Source organism: Macaca fascicularis, chromosome 19, assembly GCF_037993035.2.
Source record: "Macaca fascicularis isolate 582-1 chromosome 19, T2T-MFA8v1.1".
Lineage (NCBI taxonomy): Eukaryota > Metazoa > Chordata > Mammalia > Primates > Cercopithecidae > Macaca > Macaca fascicularis.
In genome coordinates, this window is record NC_088393.1 from 5883378 (window position 1) to 5900210 (window position 16833).

The following is a 16833-nucleotide window of genomic DNA, read 5'->3' on the forward strand; positions in this document are numbered from 1 at the left end:
CTGAGGCTGAGATGAGGGTTGGCAGAGGTGGGGGCAGTCTGTGTCTGGCATGTGGTCCCTGAGCTGCCTCTCCCCAGCAGGAGACGAGGGCTGTGCCCGCTTCAGAGGGGGGGCCCGTGCCTCTGCCCCCCACCCTCCGAGCTTCTGCATGGCCCTCCCCCATGCCTGTGGAGACTCCCAGGCATACTTTGTCCCCTAGAGTCTAGACCAGGAGCTTCCAAACTGCAGCCCGTGGGTCAACTCTGGCCCTGGCCTGTGTTTGTCAATAGTTTTATTAACACACAACCACGTGCATGCATTTGCCCATCATCTGTGATGCTTTTGAGGCATGGTGGCAGAGTTTCTCGAAGCTGAAAACACTTAGCATTTGGGCCTGTGTGACACTGTTTGCCAGCCCTGCCCTTTCCCCCTTCCTCTCGAGGTTGGTGTTTTTCCAGCCCCATCTGAGCGGGTAAGCGACAGACCAGAGCTTCCTGGCCACCTCCTGGGATCTGCGTGCCAGGGTGGGAATTGCCGCTTGGGCATCTGGGTTCATGCCTTGTAGAAACAGGGTCTCCCTGTGTTACCCTGTTCATGCCTTCTGGGGCCTGGCTTCTCTGGCCCCAAGTCCCTGAAATGTTGAGTGTCACCAGGTCACCTGCAGAACATCCCTCACAGTGCCCCGTGTGACCAAAGTGATGCAGCAGCAGAGCCACCAGGAACAGTGACCTGGGAAGGGCTGAGGGCATGAGAGCGGCGGGTCTGCCCGGGAGGCAGCCAGAGGGGACCTCAGCTCATCCTTGCCACTCGCTTGAGGTTCCCAGACACAAGGGCTGCAGGAAATTCCTATTGGGTGTTTGCTCAATTCCCACAAGACCCCAGGCAAGCCGGCCGCAGCACGTGGCATGTTCATGTCCTTTCATAGCCACTAAGTCCCTGAGCCTCCCAGACCCTCAGTGTGTTCTTCATTAACATTGGCGTCCCTCCAGCCCTGCAAGCTGGCGGCAGTCAGGTGAGGTGTGCGGGAGCCTGTGGGCCACCATTGCCCTCGTGAGGCCTCCTGAGGAGGGGCCATTGTCACATTCCGGGATTCCTGTCGCTTCTCTCAGCTCTTTGGGGACTGCCATCATTTCCCCTCTTCCCAGCCCTCTTGGAACAATTGCTGTTATAAAATACTCCGTATCCATTGTTACCTACCTGGGAGCAACCGCATCTTGACAGGAGGGAGATTTTTGCCTGAACCAACAGGAGGCATCTGAATCTCAGCCTCGCTGGTCTCTGGACAACTGTGCATGGGGTGGTGCCCAGCCCTGAACCTCAGGCCCCTCATCGAGTCATGCGCCCAGCCCCCATTTCTCTTGGGTGTTTGCTCAGTGGCCATTACAACTCCATGGAGGCAAACCAGGGACTCACAATTGGGGGACGCCATTTCCTGACTTGTAATAGAAGTTCTAGAAACAGACCTGGAGTGGTGGTGCACACCTGTAATCCCAGGGCTTTGGAAGGCTGAGGCAGGAGGATCACTTGAACCCAGGAGTTCAATACTAGCCTGAACAACATAGCGAGACCCCATCTCTAAAAAGTCTAAGAATTAGCCAGACGTGTTGGTGGGTTCCTGTAGTCCCAGCTACGTAGGAGGCTGAGGCGGGAGGATCGCTTGAGCCTGAGAGGTTGAGGCTGCAGTGAGCCATGATTGCACCACTGTGCTCCAGCCTGGGTGACAGTGAGACCCTGTCTTGAAAAGAAAAATGTTCTAGAAGCGGAAAGCTCAGCGGTGGGATGGGGTGTGGGAGGCCCGGGCTGTGGGCCCTACCTGCTCTGGAGTGGGGTGTGTGGAGCCAGCCGTCCAGGTGCGGTGCAGGGAGGGGCTCAGGTGCCTGTCTCCTGCCACAGTGCACGTGCCGGAAGGACATGGTCAAGATCTCCATGGACGTGTTCGTGCGCATCCTGCAGCCCGAGCGCTACGAGCTGTGGAAGCAGGGCAAGGACCTCACGGTGCTGGACCACACGCGGCCCACGGCACTCACCAGCCCCGAGCTGAGCTCCTGGAGCGCGTCCCGGGCCTCGCTGAAGGCCAAGCTCCTCCGCAGGTGAGTTGCCAAGGAGCTGCCGCGTGACTGGCCCAGCATGACGGAGGGTGGCCCTGCCGGGTGGCCCAGGCCCCTTCCCACCGGCAGGGACTCCAGGCTGTGTCCCGCTCCTCTCTTTCTTCCTATTCCCACCCCGCCTCCTCTTTCATTCTCCTCCTCCTGTTCTGTCTGTTTCTCCTCGAGTCTGAGACAGTGTTTTCTCGAGGCCTCACCTTGCTGGGGTGGGTGGGCCCAGCTCCGGTGGGCAGTGTCTGTGCCGTTCACACGTGCGGGCTCCCCATACTCCCTGTCACGTCCCCACCAGGAGGCTGACCCTCAGCATGGCATGCTTCCAGGCCCCATGCCACTGCCTCAGCAGAGTCACCAGGCCACATGGTTCCCTGTCCCTCTCACGGCGTTTCTGCTGTCGGGCTCCTTAGGCCCCTCCCTGGCACTGAGAGCAGGTGGGTCCCGTGCAAGGACTCACATGGCATTGGGTGGGCTGCAGAGCCCCTGCCCTTCCGTGTCTGCGGTTGCTCCTTCGGTGTAAAGGTGCTGCTTGGATTTGAGATCGTGGAGAGGATTGCAGAAGGCTGGCCCCTGGCATGACCCTGGATGCCCTCCTCCCCCTCAGAACCCCTTTCTGCGCATCGGTGTCTCCCCTGCCGCACAGACCCTCCAGCCAGGTGTCTGGTGTCCGCCTGGAGGAGAGGGCAGAGCGTCTGCAGTCTCTTGGCTTCCGACTGCAAGAGGCCGTGGGGACACGGAGGCAGGTCCCAGCCAAGGAGGAGGTCCACTTCATGCCCAGAGTGAAGACGAGTGCTGGCCTCCCTGGTCCCCACTCTGGGAAGCGTCCAGGCTTCCAGGCTCTGAGCTGCTCTCAGCACAATTGTCAACAGATCTCACTGCTGTTTGGTGCCCAAGAAACATTCAGGGAGCCCCTGAGCACGAGCTGGAGCCGGGAGGGACGGCACGGAGTGGGCTCAGCCGACTGCTCCTGGGAAGGGCCGGAGAGCAAACGTTTGTGACTTGGCAGCTTTGCAGGCCAGACCTCCTGTGTCTCGATGTCTCGACTCCTCATGGCATCTCAAGACCCCTGCAGATGATAGACAGAGAAGAAATGTGCGGGGCTGTGTCCATGAAGCTTTGTTTACAGACCCTGAAATCCGGATCTCATGATTTTCACATGCTACCAAATATTATAATTTTTCTGTTTTGAGCCACTTAAAAATGTGAATATTGGCCAGGCACACTCACACCTGTAATCTCTGCGCTTTGGAGGCCAAGGAAGATGGATTGCTTGAGTCCAGGGGTTTGAGACCAGCCTGGGCAACATATTGAGACCCCATCTCTAAACAAAATTTAAAAATTAGCCGGGTGCGGTGGTGTGCTCCTGTGGTCCCAGCTACTCAGGAGGCTGAGACGGGAAGATCACTCGAGCCCAGGAGGTGGAGGCTGCAGCGAACTGAGATCATACCACTGCACTCCAGCCTGAATGACGGAGCAAGACCTTGTCTCTCCGGGAAAAAAAAAAAAAAACCTGTAAACACTGTTCCTACCTTGTGGGCCGTACAGACTAGCTGCTGCCAGGTCTGGTCTTTGGGCCTACAGTGGTGGCCCTGGTGTGGGGGCAGCCTCCCCCTTCGCTTTGAGCAGTGGCCTTCGTTCTGCAGCCATCCAGTCACTGCTGGCTTGATCTCATCCCAGCTGGCGATGGATGGTGCCCACTCGAGACCCCGCCACTGAGCACCAAGGTTGGGGGCGGCTCAGCCTCGGCCCCCACCACACTCTGAAGAAACAGGCCTTGGAACTGGTTTCTGAAAAGTCACTCCTGGTCCAGTAACTTCTCCTCTAACTGGGCACCTTCTTTTTTAGCATGTGCATCTGTTTGTGAGTCTGGGACTCCTGGGTGGTCTGGGCATCTGCCTGGGCCTCCTCTGTCTTCCCCACCCCGCGGCCTGTCTCGGAGAATGTTCCCTCCGCCCTGAGTGTTTTTGCAGCCCCTCCTGACAGCCCCGCCGAGGTGAAGCTCTCTCTTCTGCTCTTGTGATCTGTCCTTTTGATTTCCTGCCGCCTGCTGCTCCTCGTGAAGAGCCGCCTCCTGGGGAGGCCACTCCAGGCGGCCACACCGGCACAGAGCTCGTGCACCCAGCTCCCAGGCCCAGCCGGACGCGCTATTTGCATAATGGTTAATTGATTGTGGCTCAGGCTAATTGGTCAACAGAGCGGATTGCCAGTAAACCGGCACCACGCTCCAGGAGTGGAATGGGACTAGAGGCCGTCTAAATTGCCAGCCAGGAGGAGATGCAGAAGCCACGGCGCTCACCGCTGCTTGGAACTGTCTTTGCACGCAGGAAGTGGACCCCCAGAACCAGCCCTTGCGCGGCCTGGCCTCCCTGCCCCAGCCGCCCCCTCGCTTGCTCGTAGTCACGACCTGCTCCCCCCAGGAGCCCCCTCCCGCCCTCTCCCGTGCACTGCCATCCTGGGGGCTGCCTTCCCCCAGCAGCGAGCCTGGATAACAAATGAAGGCAGCTTCCCAAGGATGTAGTTTTCTTTAAAGCCTTCAGTATGTAAAACAGGGCTGATGCGCTTTTTTTTTTTTTTTTTTTTTTTTTTTTAGTCATGGGGGCTGCTTTTCTCTGGAGAGGCGGATGGGTGACTCACGTTTCAGAGCCCAAGCTGCCCCTCCCACCCCCGGGGAGGTGGTCGGTTCTCCCCTGAGCAGTGCTCTCTCCACATGGCCTGCCTTCTCCCCTGACCCAGGCTCCCTCCCTGAGGGCGTATCTTGGGGCCAGGGCAGCCCTGTCTGAGCATCTGTAGCTCAGGCTGGATCGGGAGACACGGTGGACTGACTGGCTCTGTCTCCCAGACAAGGGGCTTGTGGACACAGGCTGGATCCTTCTCTGGTGGGGGGAGCATCCTGGGCCCTGCAGGGTGCTGAGCAGCGTCCCTGGCCTCCACCCACTCCATGCCAGGAGCACACCCCAAGTCGTGACAACCACAGATATCCCCAGACGTCGCCCAGTTCCGCGGGTGGGAACCCCTGCCCTAGACCACGGGACGGCATCAGGGTGGGCGCCATGCCCTCGCCCCAGTGCAGTCCAGCCTTCCCTGCCCTCAGCGTGGCTGTGGGATGACCCCATGTGTTTACCAGGTGCCCCGTGGGGTGCAGATGGTTCGGCACAGCAGCCTGAGCTCAGAGGACATGGCTTGCTCCCCGCCCGCCACCTTACACGGGGCTCTTCCGGAGCTAAATCTTGTCGGGCGAGCGTTGGGGGCTGTTTGTATTCTTCCCCTGATGGATGGGTCGCCTAAAACGGCAGCCTGGCTCCTGGCGGGTGTCCTCGGCCTCCCCACGCCTTGTGTTGCTGTGCGTTCCTGCGCCTTGCCTGAGCCGGAGCCCTCACAGTGCTCTCTGGCACCCACGCGGCGCTCCTCCATGCAGACTCTTTCCACGCGAGAAGCGCCATGTACACATGCTCCAGCATGTACGCGCTCCCTGCAGGACATCTGTGCACCCGCCTCACCACAGCCTCCCTGGCCCACTGCTGCTCTGTGAGCCCGGCTGGGCCCAGGCCTCGTCTCCCCTACCCCTCCGAGCTCCGTGCTCCCTGTCCCCTCCAGCTCTGCCTTGGCCTGTCGCCCCCGCAGCAGTGCAGGACACCACCATGCCTCCGGCCCCGACTCCCGCCAGGGCTGGCGCACCCCAGCTGCGTTCCTGAGCCCTCCCCACCAACAGGGACCTCAGCCCTCAGGGACAGAACCTCACAAGCACAGGGACCTGCCAGCCCCTGCAGGGAGCATGCAGCCTCAGGGACTCACTCACTGTCTCCTGTCTCTTTCCTAGAGCTGCTGTTCATTTTCTCAAAGGTGAAATTCCTCAGCACAGCGTCTAGTCTTGGGGGCGGGGAGCATTGGGCCACTTGGGGGCAGGGGGTGGGGGGCGGCTCTGAGGGCTCAGTCTGGGGCCAACCTCCCAGCCATCCCTAAGCCTGGGGCCAGGGCTGGGGCAGCCCCAGTCCTCCCTGCCCTGTGAGAAGCCCTGAGCCAGCGCGGCACTGAGAGCTGACGGTCCCACTCTGGCTGCTGCAGGTGGCCCGTGTTACTGGGTGACAGGGCCGGAGGCCGTCCACCCCGCCTCCTGCCATACAAGCTGCAAAGGACACCTGCTTCCACCTTGGAAATATTAGTGCAGTTTTCTGAACTACGTCCCGACATTTGGCTCATAGGAATGAGCCCAGGGGCGTCCAGTTAAGCCTGGCAGGCTAAGTGCTTATTTATCTCCACTCTCTCCTGAAACGCCCCTGAAACGCCACAGAGTGAAGTGCAGAGAACAGGAGGGGGGGCAGTGGCAGCTGAGCATGTCTACAGGCTTTGAAAAGCAGGGAAGGGTGGGCAGGAGACCTCCTGGGCCAGCGACCAGGAGGACAGCCAGCAGGGAGCGGCTGGTCTGCACCACGGGACCGCAGAAAGACACAGTGGGCAGACGTGGGCAGCTCCTGGGGGGCTGCAGGGGGAACGCACCACGGGGCTGCAGAAAAACAGCAGGCAGACATGGCAGCTCCTGGGGGGCTGGAGGGATGTGGGGATAACCAGCAGAAGGCAGTGGGTGGCTCTGGGCAGGAGGGAAGCGCCTCCCTGAGGTTGGCAGTGGGGCCCAGCTGCCAGCCTCACGTCCCCCCACCCCCAAGGCCAGAAGAGACAATAGAAGGGGTGGGGTCCTCTCCCCCAGAGAACAAAGGGGCCAGTGGAGCAAAGCCACAGATGCGGATACTGGGGCTCCCCTAAAGTCACAGGCTCCTGCCCTCAGCAGCCCCTGCCACTGCCTTCACCAGGCCCATCTCACACACGGCTTGTCACCGTGCACAGAGGGATCAACGGCCAGGGGGCCCAACACATTGGAGGCCACGCTCCCATGACAAAGCAGGGCCTGCACAGCGAAGAAGGGAAGAGCTCCGAGGAAGGAGGATGCAGTGAGCGTGGGGCCCTGGAGCGGCCCGGGATTTTGCATTATGGAAGAAGAGCCATTGCTGTGAAGAGGAAACGTTCCAGGAACGAGTGACTCTCGGATGTTACCATCTAGAGGAGAGAAGCGCCCTGGTGGATTGGGAGGCTCTTGAAGAAGCCCCTCCCACAGCACAGATGGACCGACAGAGCTGGAAGATATGAAGGATCAGGAAGTCAGAGGCATAGTCCAGGAAATCTAGCCCCTGATAGGTGTGTCAGAAAAAAAGAAACTTTGCATTTCCAGGTTTAAAAGTCCGGAAAGTCCACCCAAGAATGGAAATTACCCAAACAACAACACATCGCTGTGAAATTTTACAACTCCTGGATTAAACAAAGGCCCTGAAAGCTTCCAGAGCAAACAGATCACTAAACAGCTCACCAGACTGGGGCTGGGCATGGTAGCTCACGCCTGTGATCCCAGCACCGTGGGAGGCCAAGGCAGGAGGATCTCTTGAGGCCAAGAGTTCGAGGTCAGCCTGGGCAACATAGCTAGACCCTGTCTCTACAAAAAAAAAAAAGAACAGGAGACCCTATTAGCATTGGATCTACAATCATAATGCCATAAACTAAAAGACAAAAGAAAAAGGCCTTCAAAAGTCAGAAGAGGAATAATTCTCCCCAAATCTTTCACCCAGCCAAATTGTCAAGAAATGTGTGAGGAGAATAAGGATCTTTTTAGACACACAGAGTCTCGTGTTCCATCTCCTTTCTCAGGAAGCTGCTGCAGGATGTGCTCCAGCTAAACAAGGATGTAAACCAAGGAAGCCATGGGATTGAGGAAACAAGATCTAACCCAGGAGAGTCAAGGGGAGTCTCAAGATCATGGGAGAAGGAACCAAGACCCCTAGGGTGTCATGGAGAGAAGGGGACACCCTGCACAGGAGACCACAGCAGGAATTTAAGAGCAACGGCAGGGAGCTCAGAGATACCAAGGAAGCTAGGTGTTCCTGAGGCTAGTTCCAGACCCCTGTTTGGGGGGTTGGGGAATGCGGCCTGAGTTGCTCTGTGGCTCATGGATGCACAATGTTTATGGGGCATAAAAGCGTACACGTGGAATTTGGCTGCAGCGGAAGACAGTGGCAGGTGCAGGGAGAGAAGGGGACGGTCATGGAGGCGAGCAAGGATGGCCACACCCTCAGCACCTGTGCCGGGAGCCAGACCCAGAAATAAGCATTGGGTGCAGAAACACGCGAAAGGGGATGAAGGTGTCAGGGTCAGGAAGAGGTGTGCCCTTAGGACCCCACAGATGCCCCAAGTGATGGATGCCTCTCTGCCGTGGGCTGTGCCCCCCTTGCTGTGTCTGTGTATTGAGCCCTACCCAGTTCCATGTAGTGTGGGACCCAGAGGTCTCAGCCTGGCACCGCGCAGGTAGGAAAGGGCTGGGCTGCAAGGATGAGGCCCCAGAGCTCTGGTTGGACACCAGGACAGTCCTGGGCCCTCTGGGGCAGACACAGTAAGGCTTCAAGGCTGTGGGGGTGCACCTGGAAGGCTGTAGCAGGGGAGGGCCATGGTCAGAAGCAACCTCTAGGGTGGGTTTTCAGGGTGGGAGTGGAGGGAGGGACTGCAGTGGGTGGGAGAAGGGGCTATGAAGCTGGAGGCCGCCAAGGCCAGGTGAGTGGAGTAGGAGGGCACCCTTCTGCTGGTGTTGTCTGGGACCAGGGCGGGTCCACTGTAGGATCCTGGCCCTGCAGCCCTGGGGCATTCCCAGACCAGGAGGGCAGCCCACCTTGGGATGACTGGTTACAAGAGCCAGTTGCACCCAGCGCCAATCTGAAGCTTCCTATTCCTGAGCCTGCTATCTCCACATGGGGCAGGCACCCAGCATTTCCCCAGCCCTCAAGTGGAGCCTGAGGCTGCCTGCCCGGAGCCGTCCTTGGGCTGCTGTTGTGGAGAACGTTCTCTGGAGGGCAGGGGCAGCTCCCGTGTCCCCCACCCACCTCCTGCTTCCTGTGTTAGTGACTCTGGCCCCACGCCCGCCCCTGCCTGCCTCCCGCCCCCGCCCGGCCGCCCCACAGCGACCTTGTGTGCACCATGCTGTGTGATGCCATGCCTCTGGGCCACCCGCTTTCTGCCTTGAGTCATTGTGGTGGGCCATGCTGCAGACGTCGGGGAGCACTGATTCTAGCGAGTTAGGCAGCTGAGGAGCAAGCAGGGCTGGCAGTGACTACTGTTCTAGGAAGGCTTCCTGGAGGAGGCGCCCCAGAAGCCAGCATGGAGCACAGGGCGGGCAGAGTGGCTGGGAGCAGCGGTGGGCAGGGGTCAGGTCCGAGTGTCCTGAGGGAGCATGGGCTGCTGCTGGCCCATGTGACAGCCTGGCTCAGGCAGAGGCGAGGAGGTCCTGGTGACAGAAGCCCCGCCAGCGGGCCCACCCCACCCCCGTCAGATGAACCTGCCCCACCCTGGTGACCACTTGGTCCTTGGAGGGGCAGCTGCCACAGGGACCCCTGTGGGATTGAGGTGACCGAGTCTGAGCCCACAGGAACAGGGGACACGGGAAGCACTCAGAAGCCGCAGCCGGCATTGGTAATTGTCCTGGAAACACTGGCGCTCCCAGCTCTGCCTGGCTGCTGGCGGGCTTGACGCGGCTGGCTCTCAACTGGGAAGGGGAGAAAGGCCTCCGGCGGGCCGGGCTGTGCAGCCTCAAGCTCATGGCCTACTGAGGCCCCTGGCCAGGCCAGGGCTTAGGGCAGCTGCAGGGGGTGGGCCTGGAGGAGGTGTAGACATCACACGCCCAGGGGAGGCGCCAGGCCTCGGCTTCTCTGCACTCCTGGCTTCTGCCTGAGCTCCCTGGGAGCCACCCCCTCCGCATCTCCAAAAACTTTCGCTTCCTTCCTGGAAAGGCCCTGGAGGTCCCCGGGGGAACCTGGTGCGAGGCCCTGGCCGCTCAGCTGCAGGTTCACCCGGCTGTCGCTTTTCCTCCTTCCTTTTTCAGCCCCCTTCTCTCTCATTTCTAAGAAGTGCTAGCTCAGCCAAGCTTGTAAGCCTTGGGCTGAATCCCTCACTTGGGGCTGGTGTGCAGGGACCGGGACCTCCCTGATGTACCCCGGGATTGTGGGTGTCCAGACTGGGCATACAGGACGCGCCTCCTCTTGGCCAACGCCTGCCCTGTGAACAGATCCTGGGCTCGGGGTGCAGAGGAGGCCCTGGCAGACCCTGGGGCGTGGGCACAGGTCAGAGCAGCAGAGTGTGAGCTGGGGCTCCCATGCGCCTCAAAGGCTGCAGAGAGAGGACCCAGGGAGTCGGGGACAGAGCCAGGTGCCCAGGACCTGGCGTCCTGGGGAGTTGAGCAGAAGTCCTAGAGAAAAAACCCGTGAAATTTACATTCTAGACAAATTAGTCTGAAAGAAAACAGACACTGGAAAAAGACTGAGGAGGAGAGGAAACCAAGTCTAGAAAGGAAGAAAGAGCAGACCAAAAGGCCGGGGCTGTCGTAAGTGTCTTTTTCGTTCCGTTTGTCGTCTAGGCATTTTCCATGAGCTGCTGTTTCCCTCGGAGCTCACACTCCCCGTGTCTCTGTCCCGTGGCACACACGGCTCTTGCCGCCCCGTCCCGCCCGTCATCCCACCTGGTGTCAGTCGGCTTCCCATCTCCAGCTGTCATCAGCGTCCCCTGCTTGACACCGTCCCCACCGTGTCCATTGCCCCGTCTCCCTCCGGTCTCTCCTCCCAGTACAGCTCCTGCCCTGCAAGAGCAGAACCCCACGCAGGGTTCCCTTTACCCCTGGCCTCCAGCCAGGAGGCTCCTGCTCGTCGGGCACTCTTCTGGGGGTGGGCGGGGGCTGCGCGCTGCCAGACAGAGTGCACAGACCGAGGGCTCTTCCTCCCTGGTCTCCCCTCCTGCCTGATAAACCTCCCTCTCCAGGTCTCACCGGAAACGGAGCCAGCCCAAGAAGCCCAAGCCCGAAGACCCCAAGTCCCCCGGGGAGGGTACGGCTGGGGCGACGCTCCTGGAGGAGGCTGGGGGCAGCGTGAAGGAGGAGGCCGGGCCAGAGGCTGACCCCGAGGAGGAGGAGGAGGAGCCGCAGCCACTACCACACGGCCGGGAGGCCGAGGGCACAGAAGGTCAGTCCCTGCCAGCCCAGGCCTGGCACCTCTGCTTTCCTACCCCCAGTGGGCATCTCCTAGAAGGAACCAGTGCCTGCTGCAGCCAGAGTCCCCGCTTTGTAAGAATCCCATTCAGTGGCTTTCTTGCCAGGGTGGGGCATTTCATGAAAATAGACATTGTGAGGTGGAGGCCGTAAAAAAAGTACCTGCTCCCCCAGAATTGAGAAGAGTAGTTACCAGAGGCCAGGCGCAGTGGCTCCCACCTCTAATCCTAGCACTTTGGGAAGCCAAGGTGGGAGGATCACTTGAGTCCAGGTGTTTGAGACCTGTCTCTACTTAGGATTAAAAAAATATTAATCAGGCTTGGTGGCTTACACCTATAGTCCCAGCTACTTGGGAAGCTGAGGTGGGAGGTTGAGGCTGCAGTGAGCCGTGCTTGCACCACTGCACTCCAACCTGGGCAACAGAGCAAGACCCAGTATCACACACACACACACAAAATAATAATAATAATAAAATAAAAGACCAGGATGCTGTATGTGGCCCAGATGCTGGAACGTGCCTGCAGCGGCCGTGGCCACTTCTGAGCAGAGGGCCGGTCCTGACCCGTGAGCGGGTCTCCCACCTGCCCTCGGGCCTCCCAACTCTCCTGGGGCTGGTAAGACGGGGCAGCTGCCTTCCCACAGGAGTGTGAACCAGCAGTTGTGAACGGGGTGTGGGGGGCCGGGTGGCAGTCTCAGAAACATTCCCTTCTCCAGGGGGAGCTTTTGGCTGTGGAACTCCCACCTGTGAGTGTATAAAGGTTCCTGTTTCAGGGTTGACAGCATTTTGTTTCCGGTGACTGTGTTTTATCTTCTCAGTTTAGCGCTTTAGCTGCTTGGGAGTCTGCGCAAAGTGGCTGTTCCCAGCTGGGGCTCCCTGCTGGGAGCCCTTCCCTCTTCCCACCCTTCCGGGCGCCGTGCAGGGAGCAGGTGTGTGGGGTGTGCCAGCCAGCCTGCCTCCTACCAAGGGCTACCCCCTGCTGTGGTGCCTGAGGCCCAGGTCATGGGGGCCACATTCACCGGAGGGTCCTAGTCCTCAGTTTCCCTCTGTATGAGCCCAGCACGACCTGGTCTGCCTCTGAGGTGTCAGGTCTCCAGGACGTGCTGTGCCCAAGGTGAATATTGGCCTTGGAACATGGCAAGAGGCCCAACCATGGTGCCATTCAGCAGACGTGAGGCCCCTCCCACCTGCCAGGGGCAGCCGTGGGGCACCTGATCTGTAACGATGGGGTCGTGGCCCTTGCAGTGCTCCAGGAGGCAGGCACACCCCTGCCCTCCCCATATACATGGGGCAGGTATTGAGGGTCACAGCTGGCCAGTGGCTGTGGGCCTGAGGCAAGAAAAGTGAGCATCCCTGGGGGAGAGAGCAGAGGCCGGGGGTGAGTTTGCTCCTGACATGCCACTCACTCAGTGGGGCATGTGGGCTCTGTGTCTGTTCAGCACGCCTCAGGAGGGTCTGCTGGCCTAGAGAGGCAAGACGAGGAAAGCAAAGGCATCGTGGGTAGAAAGGAAAAGCACAGCTGTCGTGGCACTGTTCGCATGTAGCGACCATTCTCTACTGAGAAGCAGCAAGCAAGTCTACAGGCGGAGCCACACGGTGACTCGGGGATCGAGCAGAGCTGCCGGAGATGAGCGACGGGCACAGAAACCCGATCGCGCCTCTCATCTGCGAGCTGCTCACAGCAAGCACGGCTCCCAAAGATACCCCTTATGGTGCTACCAAACAGAGATAATGGATCTTGGAATAAACCTAATAAAAAAATGATCTTTATGGAGAAAATTAGAGACTTTTTTTGGAAATAAGAAAGAATTGCTAAATAAACAGAAGAATGTACCAGGTGTTAGGAGAGCTCCTGAGCAGACAGCTGACGGCTCCCCCCACATTCTCTGCAGGTTCAGTGCAGCCCCATTTGGGATCCCAGCAGGGTTTGCCGATTTAAACGCAGACAGATGAAAGCCCAAGGCCTGTCAAGAGGCCAGGGCCGCCCTTCCAGAAGGCAGGGCTTGCCACAGAGCTTGCAGGACCCAAGCAAAGATGGCAAAGGGTCTAGGAATAGGAATCCCAGAGCAGTGGACGTGGTGTGGGACCTGAAGTCCCCTCCTTCCCCCTGTCCACGCTGCCACCTCTGTGAGCGCCCTGTGGCTGCTGAAATGAATGACCACGACCTTGGTGGCATAAAACTACACACACTCCTTCTCTCACAGCGCTGGAGGTCAGCAGCCTGACACAGGCCTCACTGGGCTAAAATGCTGTGGGCAGGGCTGCTTCCTCCTGGGGGCTCCAGGGAAGAACATGTGTCCTGCCTTTCTCAGTGTCTAGAGGCGCCCACATCCCTCGGTTCAGGGCCCCTTCCTCCCGCTTCACAGCCACAGTGCAGCCTCTTCCGGTCTCTCTCTGACTCTTACCTTCCTATCTCCTACCCGGGGAGGACCCTGGGTCCCTGTGTCACCCAGATGCTCTCCTGTGTCAGGGTCCTTCACTCAGTCCCACCTGAATGTTCCTTCTGCCACGGGAGGGGACAGATTCCCAGGCTCCAGGGATGAGGATGCAGACGCCTTTGGGGTCATTCCTCTGCCTGCCACATGCCTAGGCATTTCTGTCCAAAGAGAACCGGCAAACTGGAAACACAAAGCAGGAAAGTATCTTTATAACCCAAAGCTAAGTGATTGTTTATGAAAAAGCACAAACCAGAAAAATAAAGATGGACAAATTCAGTGACTCTCAAATACACTGCTGCGAGGATGAACCTTAAGAAAAATGAGAAGACAAGCCGATAGGTAGGGAAGATACTTGCCACCCGTCACCGACCAAAAGCAGATAAGCATGCCTGAGGACCAGGAGGGGCTCAGCCCCCCAAGAGAGAGGGCTCAGAGGAGGAGACCCCTGAGGCTGACGAGCCCAGCCTGCCCTGGGAAGCACTGAGGAGATGCTGCTGTGTGCTCCTCGGACCACCAGAGATGAAAACTCCCACCGTGCCCAGCCCTGGAAGCCGGTGCAGCAGGCAGCCCAGTCCCCTGCTGCCTGGGACCTGCATGAGTCCAGCTGCATTGGAGATGGACCTGGCCTCATCCAGAGAAGTGGAGCATTTGCAAACTGCACACCCAGAGCTTCCCTTGGGACACATTTCCTGGAGAGACCCTTGCCAGCGGCGGGCACTAGGACTGTGCAGACACAGGAACAGGCAAACTAACCAACCTCCATCGATGGAGAGGGACGGGGAATCAGCACCACCTCATGCCCTCGTCTGGCCCGCAGGCATGAGGGCTGGAGGCCGCTGCTCCGCGCCCCGTGGCGCTCAGACATGACCTTGCGTGGCACAGGGCTTCTCATATGCTATGCTCCGTTTGTTTAAAGCCCACAGATGGGGCGGCTGAGATGACTGAGATGTACAGTCTCACACCTGTGGAAGCAGGAAGCTCACAGTCCAGGTGTCAGCCAGGCTGGCCCGTTCCGAGGACCCAGGAGGATCTGTCCCGGGCCCCTGTCCTGGGCTTGGAGGCGGCACCGTCGCGTTCCCGTGGTGTTCTCCCGAGTGTGTCTGCCCAGACTCCCCCCTTCCTAAGGACACCGGCCACGCTGAGCCCGGCCCGCCCCGAGGGCCTCATAACTCATTGTGTCTGCAGTGATGCCCTTCCCAAACAAGGCGGCATCCCAGGTCCAGAGGCTAGGACTGCAACCCCATTCACCAGCACAGGGCGAGGGGCTGCCTGTGGGGCGGGGGCAGGCACAGGTGCCCATTGTGCTGTCATTCTGCAGGGCCTGTGTCTACGCTGCAGGTCCACTGGGGTCTGGGAAATCCTCAGAAATAATGCAGACTCCAGCAGGCAAGCCGGGCGCCTGAGCGTGGGCCGTGCTCGCAGAGGATGAGTCCCTGGGCTGGCTGCGGTAGCAAAAGGCCTCGTGTCTTCTGAGCAGGAGTCTGCGTTTGATTCTGGAGACTGTGAGCCCCAGGCGAGGTCGGCAGGGGAGTGGGGGATGGGTGCAGTTCAGGGTCTGTTCCAAGGGGGACTGTGGGATGTCCCTGGAGGGACTGGCACGGGACAGGGGGATGGCTGAGCCATGACTGTTCTCCGTGTTGGGAGCTGCATGGGCCACCTTGAGCTTGGGTCTTGTGAAAGTGCCTTTCTCATGGGTCAGAACGTGCTGGGGGCTGTGCGTGGTCTCACAGGACAGGGGTGAAAACAAGTGGGCAGAGAAAGATCCAGGCTTGGGTTTGGGGACCTGGGCCCACCCAAGCCCGTCGGTTAACTGCCTATGCGACCCTGAGCTGGGACACTGCCTTGATGGGCCTTTCAGGAGGGCAGAGACGAGAGAACACACATCCTCCCCAGGCCAGCGCAGTGTCGGGAAATGAGGCAGGCTGCTGCCGCCACTGCCATCTGTGGGTTTGGGCAGCGAGGAAAGTGGCCCAGTCCTGGGGAGGCTTCTACAGAGTGGAGGTGGCTGGTCAGAGTCTGGCCTGGGTTCTCAGTGGGGCCTCCTGGGAGGGGTCGCAAGGATCCCCGGTACCACGGGTGTCTTCCTCCCTCTTGAGCAGACTCCAGGGGCTGGCCAGCCTCAGGCTGGAGGAAGGGCGGCCACCACCTTCTGCGACTTGGTTTACCCAACTGGCTAGCAAAGGACTGTGGCTTTGCTTCTTTTCTTTTTCTTTTGAGATAGTTTCACTCTGTCACCCAGGCTGGAGTGTGGTGACGCGATCTTGGCTCATGCAACCTCCACCTCCCAGGTTCAAACGATTCTCCTGCCTCAGCCTCCCAAGTAGCTGGGATTACAGGCACCCACCACCATGCCCTGCTAATTTTTATATTTTTAGTACGGACAGGGTTTTACCATGTCGGTCAGAATGGTCTCCAACTCCTGACCTCAGGTGATCCACCCACCTCATCCTCCCAAAGTGCTGGGATTACAGGCCTCAGCCACTATGCCCAGCCTTCTTTTCTTTTCTTTTCTTTTCTTTTTTTTTTTTTTTTGAAACCGAGTCTTGCTCTGTCACCCAGGTTGGAGGGCAGTGGTGCAGCCATGGCTCACTGCAGCCTTAAGTTTCCTGGGCTCAAGCACTTCTCCCACCTCAGCCTCCTGAGTAGCTGGGACTGTGGACGTGCACCACAACTCTGCTCATTTTTCAAAATTCTTAGTAGACATGAGGTCTCGCTATGTTGCCCAAGCTGCTCCCGAACTCCTGGGCTCCACCTCAGCCTCCCGAAGTGCTGGGATTACAGGTATGAGCCACTGTGGCCAGCTCTCTTTTAATTAATGTGACTTATTTACTAATCTGCCCAAGCCTACCGACGAGACAGCCACACCCTTCCCAGCCCTGGCCTTACCTGTTCTCACTTGGGCCTCACCATGGCCTTGGCCCCCGAGAGACTCCGGTTCAGGGAGCTGGTTCGCCTCTGGTCTCCCCTCCCCATGCGTGGTCCTGGCTGGATGGGCGGCTTTCCCTCCCCGACTTGCCCGCTGGAGAGAAGCCTGTGCCACGTGGGAGGGAGTGGAAACCAATGCCCCATCTAGCCGCCTGGTGTAGGCGAGGCCCTGGCCTGGCCACTCACCATCCTGCTTTAAAGATGTACAGGGCAACTCACCCCTCCTGAGATTTCCGGGGGTCCACACACCCTGTGCAGTGGTCACAGTGCCTGGTGCATCTCTGAGGCCTGTGGCTTCCACGGGTCCCTGAAGGGATCAACCCCCTACAG

The 16833-nt window shown here is 59.3% G+C and overlaps 1 protein-coding gene across 11 annotated transcripts in view; it reads left to right on the forward strand.

The window, feature by feature from the left end:
* KDM4B (lysine demethylase 4B) overlaps window positions 1–16833 on the forward strand; it is a 185391-nt gene that overhangs the window by 139778 nt on the left and 28780 nt on the right. For 4 of the 11 annotated variants that reach the window (XR_012428267.1, XR_012428269.1, XM_065535028.2 and 1 more), the window contains 2 exons: window positions 1873–2069; window positions 10917–11116. Coding sequence is in view for 7 of the 11 variants with exons in the window: in XM_065535028.2 (XP_065391100.1) it covers window positions 1873–2069; window positions 10917–11116 (397 nt within the window). In the remaining 4 variants the exon portion in view is untranslated. Of the gene's footprint in view, window positions 1–1872; window positions 2070–10383; window positions 10486–10916; window positions 11117–12579; window positions 12920–16833 lie in introns of those variants that run through there. The other 7 variants (XR_012428268.1, XR_012428270.1, XM_065535029.2 and 4 more) reach the window with 3 other exon arrangements.